Below are 10,000 nucleotides of genomic sequence, written 5' to 3'. Positions count from 1 at the left end.
CTAGATGATCGTGGAGTGAAGATATTATCAAAGCATATGGGTGATTGACAGGCGCGTATCCTTTGATAATATCTTCACTCCACAATCATCTAGTCTGGCGCCTGCGCCGTCTGTTGTTCTTCCTGCACACAGGTAAAAATATCCGGGATCTAGCACCGTCGTCGTGCTCTCGCAAACAAACCCGGCGAATGTTTTACTTGCTCCGGGCAAGTAAAAAAGCGTTACTGTCGAACCCTGTTCCTGTAAGCTTTTTAATTTATATTTTACTCAGATCAGTTTGGAACACAATCTGTAACGCCTCCTATTAGCAGCATTCCACCTCTGTCCATATTTCCCCTTCAAACAACGGCAAAACCCTCTGGGTCACATCCTCCATCCTATACTCCTAATCTACCTCACCTCAGCATCAGATTTAGCGCTAGTGTTGGTGTCAACACATCATTGCCAATGACAGTTTGTGATGTTAGAATTATAAGGTTCTATCTCAATTTTTGGTCAAAATGTAGTTTTTTACATAATCTGATCCATTAGGTGTTTATTAATGCCTGTGTGGTGTTATTTTTAAAATGTAGACATTTTTAAGTTAGTAATTAATAAAATACAAAGGTTCCATCTCACAAAACATAATGGAATGTAAAACAGTTGACGCTCAATATCTCTGAACTACCCTAAACGGAGATAGAACCTTGTCATTCTAAGCTCACGAGTTGGTGTTAGCGTCGTTAGCGCTAGTGTTGGAATCTGGTCAGTGTTAGAATCGTTAGCGCTAGTGTTGGTATCTGGTCAGTGTTAGAATCATTGTTGGGCACGTTACTTTTAAAAAGTAATTAGTTATAGTTACTAGTTACTTATCCCAAAAAGCAAGTTAGTAATTAGTAACTGAATTACTTCATTATAAAAGTAACTAGTTACTAGGGAAAGTAACTATTGCGTTACTTTTTAAAGTAAACATTTAACAATATGAAGTGCTTTTAAATCTTTGTAGTGTAAATTAAATAAATCAAACTGTCACACAACTTCAGACAACTGGTAGACAGACTGTGCTTTTAAAGTAGTACTGAAAAAACAAGACATGAATTTCTTGGACAAATCCAACTTTAGCTCCTAAACATTCATTCATTCATTCATCTATCCATCCGTACACTCCTTCCTAACACTCCATCCATGCATGCATTCATTCATCCAGCCAACCCAGTCATCTAACCATCCTAGCCAATATGAAGTGTTGACACTGAACTATGGTTGGCTTATGGTTGGCTTACCATGAAATGTTCTCTACCATAGCCAATCATGATCACTTAAGCGGTTGTCTCGCCCCTCCCCTCCCCAACAAACAAACAAAAAACACCTTTGCAGCTGTGACTGAGGTCGGATGACAATGAGAAGCTTCAGTAGTAACGCGCCGCATTGAATTACCGGTAACGGTAACAGCGTTATAACGATGGAAATAGTAATCAATTAGATTACCCGTTACTGGAAAAAGTAACGCCGTTAGTAACGCAGTTTATTTTAACGCCGTTATTCACATCACTGGTTAGAATCGTTAGCGTTAGCGTTGGTATCTGGTCAGTGTTAGCATCGTTAGCGCTAGTGTTGGTATCTGGTCAGTGTTAGCATCGTTAGCGCTAGGGTTGGTATCTGGTCAGTGTTAGCATCGTTAGCGCTAGTGTTGGTATCTGGTTGTGTGTGGGCCTGCCGGTGACAGTCATCATGCAGCCACAGCCGAGCTGTCTGGATGTCTGGAGACGGGGGCAAGTCACTGCATTATTCAGGAGGCCTGAGACATCACTCTCCAAGACACTCTCCCTCCCTCCCTCCCCGCCTCTCTCCTCTGGTGGAATATGCAGCCCTGACAGTCGGTGTGAGAGGAGAAACACACACAGTATCTCTCTTTGCTCTCTCGCTTTGTAACCCGGCGTTTTCTGCTGACACCGTAGCTCCGACTCTCCCCCCCTTCCTCCCTCCCTCCCTCCCTCCCTCCCCCCCTCCCTCCCTCCCTCCCTCCGCCCACCTGCGTGTCTCGTGTTATTCCATAAACACTCCTCCTCCCGTCTGGAAGGGGGGGGGGGGGGGGGGGTAGTTGGTGAACTGTCGACCCGCAGAGTCTCTCCAGCAACACCGACAGCCCACATGACCGCCCTGTCTCCTCTTCTCCCCTCCTCCTCCTCCTCCTCCTCCGCCATGCCCTCTCAATAACCTCTTCCATCACTCACCCATCTCTCTCTCTCTCTCTCTCTCTCTCCCTTTCTCTCTCTCTCTCTCTTTCTTTCTTTCCCCTCTCCCTCTCTCTCTCTCTCTCTCTCTCTTTCTTTCTTTCCCCTTTCCCTCTCTGTCTCTCCCTCTGCTTTTGTCATAAAGTGTTAAAAAAAAACGGGGGGCGGGGGGAAAGAAAAAAGAGCGTGGTTCCGGGTTGTCAGAAGGACGAAACTTCCGTTTTCTCTGAACGCAGTCGCCACCCCGCAGCGCCCGTCTCGCCAACTATTCCTCCTGCCGAGCGTCTCCGTGGCCTGTCCCCCTGGCCTGTCCCGGGCCTGTCCTGGGTCTGTCCCGGGCCTGACCCTCCTGTCTGTCCCCGGGCCCAGCGGAGCCCAGGAGAGAGAGAGAGAGAGAGACGACCTTTAGACCCACAGCTCCACTCACTCACTCACTCACTCACTCAACACAGTCCGACATCCCTAGAAACATCCTAACACACACACCCACCCACACCCACTCAAGATAGCCGTCAAAAACCGTCACACACATTTTTAGGCCACCTATTCCACCGTCCGAGTGTCTTTTTTTAGGTGCCGGTTTTCTCCTTCTATCGTATACGCCCCCCCCCCCCCCCCCCAACAGATGACCTCTGGGTTTCTACGTGAGCTGCAGTTCTGTCTGTTCTGCTGAGCCCACGGTTCAGATCCACCACAATGTGCATATCAGCATAAGCATTCACATATTGGATGAATTTCCACGCACGCACGCACGCACGCACGCACGCACAAAGACACGAGGAGCTGTTATGTTGTTCCCCTGCATCTGCTGTGTATTTTTCCATCTGATGTCACACACACACACGCACACACACACACACTCACACTCACTCATAAGCACTAATGTAATTACTAGGGATGCTCCGATTTATCGGCCACCGATTTAAATCGGCCGATTTCACTCCAAATGACTCGATCGGTGATCGGCAAAAATGGCCGATCGCAAAAACCGATTATTTTTATTTTTATTTATTATTCTTTTTTTTCCCCTGGGGAAGACAGATAACTGAACAGAAAACATAGGAGGACGTAACAGTATGTAAACCATGAAGGCCACGTTTATGATGTCTTTTATACAGCCATATCGACTGACTTGGGCTTCAGGCCCTAACTGGGTGATAGGCCAGACCTTTACTATGCCATAAAAATGGGTCTGCGTTTGCTTGGTGCCTAATGGATCAAAACTTTTGTCTAAAAAGCAAAAAATATGTAGGCTATCCAGTCAGTAGGCCTACAGTTATGTATTTAAAAAAAAATCGGTATCGGTATCGGTTGATCTTGAGGAAAAAAATCGGTGATCGGTATCGGCCCCAAAAATCCAGATCGGAGCATCCCTAGTAATTACCCTATGGATGGATGTCTGGGGGGGCGGGGGGGAGACCACAGAGAGCTCCAGGGACAGGGCTCCCCTGAGTAGACCTGACCCCTCTCTCCATAGCAACCATGTCGCCGTGGACTGAGAGAGAGAGAGAGAGAGAGAGAGAGAGAGAGAGAGAGAGAGAGAGAGAGAGAGAGAGAGAGAGAGAGAGAGAGAGAGAGAGAGAGAGACTGCTGTCTGTTGATTAACGGTCGAGTTCAATAACAACTCCAACACAACCCTCTGTGCTGCTAGATAATCGTGTGTGTGAATGTACTGTGGGTGTCATTGTGTGCCTGTGTGTGTTGTCAAAGGGCTCCGTATGGATAGTGTGTCAGCACACCCTCCATCTCTTCTTCCAAGATTCCCGTAAACACAACAAGGCCACCACTTCCTGAAGGCGAGTGGCAGGAACGCTACTCCCTCCCTCTTTCCCTCCCTCCCTCCTCACCACAACACGACTCCCTGCTATCAGTGAGGAGAACCACTCTCCCTGTTCTATCTACATTAACACCAGTACACCTCCCTGTTCTCACCCTAACTACCCACCCTAACTAACCCCTAACTACCCACCCTAACTACCCACCCTAACTACCCCCTAACTACCCACCCTAACTAACCCCTAACTACCTACCCTAACTACCGCTAACTAACCCTAACTACCCACCCTTACTAACCCCTAACTACCCACCCTAACTAATCCCTAACTACCTACCCTAACTAACCCTAACCACCGCTAACTAACCCCTAACTACCCACCCTAACTAACCCCTAACTACCCACCCTAAGTACCCACCCTAACTAACCCCTAACTACCCACCCTAACTAACCCCTAACTACCCACCCTAACTAACCCCTAACTACCGCTAACTAACCCCTAACTACCAACTCTAACTAACCCCTAACTACCTACTCTAACTAACCCCTAACTACCACTAACTAACCCCTAACTACCACTAACTAACCCCTAACTACCAACTCTAACTAACCCCTAACTACCAACTCTAACTAACCCGTAACTACCAACTCTAACTAATCCCTAACTAACCCCTAACTACCAACCCACTCTAACTGGCCGAGTCATGTTACGGTAAACAGGAGACTAGTCCATGCCCTGGGGGGTGTGTGTGTGTGTGTGTGGGGGGGGGGGGGTTCCACTGCAGGTCTCTGAGGGAGCCCCAGGTGACTAGGTACGTACAGGTGACTAGGTGCGTACAGGTGACTAGGTGCGTACAGGTGACTAGGTGCGTACAGGTGACTAGGTGCGTAAAGGTGACTAGGTGCGTACAGGTGACTAGGTGCGTACAGCTGACTAGGTGCGTACAGGTGACTAGGTGCGTACAGGTGACTAGGTGCGTAAAGGTGACTAGGTGCGTACAGGTGACTAGGTGCGTACAGGTGACTAGGTGCGTACCCTGAGGCTCCTGCGCTGCTTCAACAACAACAGCAACCAAACGCGCCCCAGGGGAGACCCCCCCCCCCACACACACACACACAGCAGCTCTGTTTGACTGGCGCAGACAGCCGTGTGTGTGTGTGTGTGTGTGTGTGTGTGTCTCATGAAGAAGGCCCGGGAGGTGGCAGGTTAGAGTCAGGACAGCTCTGGGTGACGTCGTCCCTGGGGAGTGGTGTTCAGCTGCCAGCCCTCCTCCCGTTCAGACCCCCTGGTGGTCTCTCCTCCCGTTCAGACCCCCTGGTGGTCTCTCCTCCCGTTCAGACCCCCTGGTGGTCTCTCCTCCCGTTCAGACCCCCTGGTGGTCTCTCCTCCCGTTCAGACCCCCTGGTGGTCTCTCCTCCCGTTCAGACCCCCTGGTGCTCTCTCCTCCCGTTCAGACCCCTGGTGTTCTCTCCTCCCGTTCAGACCCCTGGTGTTCTCTCCTCCCGTTCAGACCCCCTGGTGTTCTCTCCTCCCGTTCAGACCCCCTGGTGTTCTCTCCTCCCGTTCAGACCCCCTGGTGGTCTCTCCTCCCGTTCAGACCCCCTGGTGGTCTCTCCTCCCGTTCAGACCCCCTGGTGTTCTCTCCTCCCCTTCAGACCCCCTGGTGGTCTCTCCTCCCGTTCAGACCCCCTGGTGGTCTCTCCTCCCGTTCAGACCCCCTGGTGGTCTCTCCTCCCGTTCAGACCCCCTGGTGTTCTCTCCTCCCGTTCAGACCCCCTGGTGTTCTCTCCTCCCGTTCAGACCCCCTGGTGCTCTCTCCTCCCGTTCAGACCCCCTGGTGCTCTCTCCTCCCGTTCAGACCCCCTGGTGTTCTCTCCTCCCGTTCAGACCCCCGGTGGTCCATCATCTGACGGGGAGACCCCACGTCTGGTCCATCATCTCATCCGCCGTAATCTTTGCACTGTGTGCGCGTGTGTGGGTGTGTGTCGGTGTGTCGGTGTGCGTGTGTGCGTGTGTGTGTGTGTGTCTGTGTGCTAATGAGCAGAGTCGTGCCCTGGCAGCAGGTGACTGGAAGTGTCTGTCTTCACACTCCTCCACTGCATCTTTTTTTCTTTCTTTCTCTCTCTCTCTCTCTCTCTCTCCCTCTCCCTCTCCCTCTCTCCCTCTCCCTCTCCCCCTCCCTCTCCCTCTCTCCCTCCCCCTCTCCCTCTCCCTCTCCCCCTCCCCCTCCCCCTCTCCCTCTCCCTCTCCCTCTCCCTCTCCCTCTCCCTCTCCCTCTCCCTCTCCCTCTCACTCTCTCTCTCAATTAAATTAAATTCAAGGGCTTTATTGGCATGGGGAAACATATGTTTGCCAAAGCAAGTGTGAAGACAAAAATAATGTCATGTACTACTAGAATTAAGAAATGATTAAACCGAGTTGTGTTTATGTATAGTATCCAGATAGATAAAGATAACTTGAAATAGGAATAGAAAAGTGTGCAATATTGCAGTTTAAAAAATATTAATCAACTATTATTTACAGAGATCCCTATGGTGCAAACAGGTCAGATACTTATCTACAGTCCTTACGGTGGTCGTGTTCCACTGGACGTCCTTTTACTGTCACAACAGCTCACACGTCTGGCTGCTGGGTTTGCACATTGTTGTCCTTCACCTTCACACAGCAGATATGGCCGTTGTTTGTCATTAGTCATGTCTTCAAAATCTCTTTTTCTGGTGTTTGTGATCTGTGGGAAGTATGTGTCTCTGATGTCTTTGTAGTTGGCAGGTAGTTAAAAAGTGCAGCTCTCTCTCTCTCTTACTTTCCACCCCCCCTCCCCTCCCCCCTGCATGACTAGGCCCTGCCACAGGTTGTGAGGGGCGGGCGGGTGGGTGGCGGGGGCTTGTGACAGCTGACACAGAGTAGGCTGGGAGCTGGAGGGGGAACAGGAGCGCTAATGAACCAGGCTACACACACACACACACACACACACACACATACACATACACACACACTGCTGTCACAGTGTGAGAAGCACACACACTCTCTCTCACTCTCTCTCTCACAGATACACACACACACACACACACACACACACACACACATCCGCGGCTTTCTCTGGGGAAAGGCCCAGGGTTGTCATGGTAACACTCACTGGCTGCTCAAACTTGCCCCTGCTCCCAGCCCCCCCCCCCCCCTTCTCCTCTCAGCCCCCCCCCCCCCCCCCCCCCAGCTCCTCACAGCCTGCCCCCCCTCCTCCTCCTCACAGCCTGCCCCCCCTCCTCCTCCTCCCAGCCTCCCCCCCTCCTCCTCCCAGCTTTATTAGCTGTTCGCAGAGCGAAATGAAGTGTGTCTCTGAGGCTGTGAGGCTGGGTGACATCTGTCACACCTACTTTATGGACTTCCCTTTGCCTTGGTTGAAGTGGAGGTGTGTGTGTGTGTGTGTGTGTGTGTGTGTGTGTGTGTGTGTGTGTGTGTGTGTGTGTGTGTGTGTGTGTGTGATAACTGAATTGCCCTCTTCCTGTTGTTTAATTTATTATTTAATTGGCCTCTCTTTGCAATATATAAGTCCCGACCCCCCGCCCGTTAATGTACTCCTACCAGACCCACGTGTATGTACTGTAGCTGCAGACTGACTGAACCAACCCACTCTGGCATTGAAGCTTCTGCTGTTGCCTCATCATAAACAGCCTAACTGTTACTTGACAGGTCTCCCTTTCATCTCTCTGTGTGACGGAGTTCTGTTACTCTGTCTGTACGTCTGAACCCACCCACGTCTGACCCCAGTTCACTTTGAGTTGGGGTTGAGTCTACCTCTCTCTCTTTCTCTCTCTGTTTGTGGGTGTGGGTGTGGGGGTGGGGGTGGGTAGGGGTGGGTGCGGGTGTGGGGATGTGTGTGTGTGTGTGGGTGAGGGGGGGAGTTCTGTGTGGAATGATATCAGTTTTGGCTCTTTGACTAGGAGAAGTGGTGCATTATCTGACTGAAGTGCAGGGCTGCCAAGATGTCTGTATGACTGTATGATTCATCTGGAAGGGTCCTCTCCTCTCCTCTCCTCTCTGCTGTGTTTTTTTTTCTTCTTTTTTTTTTTTTCTTCTCTCTGCTGTGTTTCATCCGACCTTCATCACTCTCTACTCTCCTCACCTCTCCTCTCCTCTCCTCTCCTCTCCTCACCTCACCTCACCTCACCTCACCTCACCTCACCTCACCTCACCTCACCTCACCTCACCTCACCTCACCTCACCTCACCTCTCCTCTCCTCTCCTCTCCTCTCCTCTCCTCTCCTCTCCTCTCCTCTCCTCTCCTCTCCTCTCCTCTCTCTCTCTCTCTTTGCTGTGTTTCATCCGACCTTCATCACTCTCTACTCTCCTCTCCTCTCGTCTCTCTCTCTCTTTGCTGTGTTTCATCCGACCTTCATCACTCTCCTCTCCTCTCCTCTCCTCTCCTCACCTCTCTCTCTCTCTGGTTCCAGCCCACGTGGAGAACGAGGAGCAGTACACACAGGCCCTGGAGAAGTTTGGGGAGAACTGCGTGTACAGAGACGACCCTGACCTGGGCTCGGCCTTCCTCAAGTTCTCCGTCTTCACGAAGGAGCTCACCGCTCTCTTCAAAAACCTGGTGAGAAAGGTGTGCGTGCGTGCGTGCGTGTGCGTGCTGCTGTCTTCTTGAAGCAATATTGTTCCAGTTTTCCTCATGGAGTGACGCATCTCTCTAACTATTTGTGAGTGTCTGTGTCTGTGTGTGTGTGTGTGTGTGTGTGGGTGGAATTCCTCCCCTAGAGACTAGGAAGATTTCCATCCTGCCCTAATTGTGTGCATCCCCTTGGGTCAAAAGAAGTATCTGGACTCGGAAGCCTTTTGGGGGGAGGGGGGGGGGGCAGATCAGTTTTCCATTGCAGCAGCCAAAAACAAAAGAAAAAACAAAACGCTACTGAAATGACCCCAAAATCTGATGGATCCAATTAAAGTCAAATCCTTGCCTTGACTGTCTTAACAGTCTCCAGGCGTTATTAAGAACACCTGACGCAGACGTCTGAGGCGGTTTAGCCGCGCCCCGGGAATAGCTGCCGTTTACACCGACAGCTTATTGACTTTCTGATTGATCTGATCTGTGTCATCTCAGGAACGTCCCCACCCGAGAGAGGAAGACAGGTTGTTATGTTTGAACTGGAGGTTCCTCTCAGAGCCCTGCGCTGTAGACTCCAAACAGGGTTTACTTTAGACTCCAAACAGGGTTTATTTTAGACTCCAAACAGGGTTTACTTTAGACTCCAAACAGGGTTTACTTTAGACTCCAAACAGGGTTTACTTTAGACTCCAAACAGGGTTTACATTAAGAGTCCAAACAAGGTTTACATTAAGAGTCCAAACAGAGGTTTACATTAAGATTAGATTAGATTCAACTTTATTGTCATCACAGAGTACAAGTACTATACAACGAAATGCAGTTTAGCATCTTACCAAAAGTGCAAATAGTGATATATAAGGGCATGATATAAATAGAACAAGAATGGTAGTGATAGGTGCCTATGCAATATACAGTATGTGTAGAGGTAGTATTGTAAACATCAGTTTAGTTTAGAGGTGTATACAGTTATGGGCTATGTACAATTGTGAGCTATGTACAGTTAGGCAGCTAGTACAGTGATGTAGTTTATGTGCAGAAGTATAAAAGAAGCTATATCAGGAAACATGTGCAATATTCAGTATGAGCAAAGGTAGTAATGGTAGTAATGTACATCAGTAGTGCAAGGGTTATAGAGGGATCACATTAACACTCCAAACTGAGGTTAGGGTTTACTTTAGACTCCAAACAGGGTTTACTTTAGACTCCACGAGCCAGTACTCTCCACTTGGAGAGTTGGAGCAAACACTGCAAACACTGGGTTTGACAGGGCACAATAGGACAGGACAGTCTTTCTCTCTCTCTCTCTCTCTCTCTCTCTCTCTCTCTCTCTCTCTCTCTCTCTCTCTCTCTCTCTCTCTCTCTCTCTCTCTCTCTCTTTCTCTTTCTCTTTCTCTCTCTGTCTCTCT

General features: G+C 49.8%; 1 protein-coding gene across 1 annotated transcript in view; it reads left to right on the top strand.

The window, feature by feature from the left end:
* Positions 1–10,000, top strand: part of asap2a (ArfGAP with SH3 domain, ankyrin repeat and PH domain 2a) — a gene marked incomplete at both ends in the record, with an annotated part of 88,039 nt that overhangs the window by 31,496 nt on the left and 46,543 nt on the right. The window contains one exon of the mRNA XM_080547542.1: positions 8,440–8,585. Within this exon, the coding sequence (XP_080403668.1) occupies positions 8,440–8,585 (146 nt within the window). The remainder of the gene's footprint in view (positions 1–8,439; positions 8,586–10,000) is intronic.

This window comes from Nansenia antarctica (genome assembly GCF_963989245.1).
Source record: "Nansenia antarctica genome assembly, chromosome: 1".
Lineage (NCBI taxonomy): Eukaryota > Metazoa > Chordata > Actinopteri > Argentiniformes > Microstomatidae > Nansenia > Nansenia antarctica.
The sequence above is the reverse complement of the archived record's forward strand: the minus strand, read 5'-3'. Positions and strand labels throughout refer to the sequence as shown.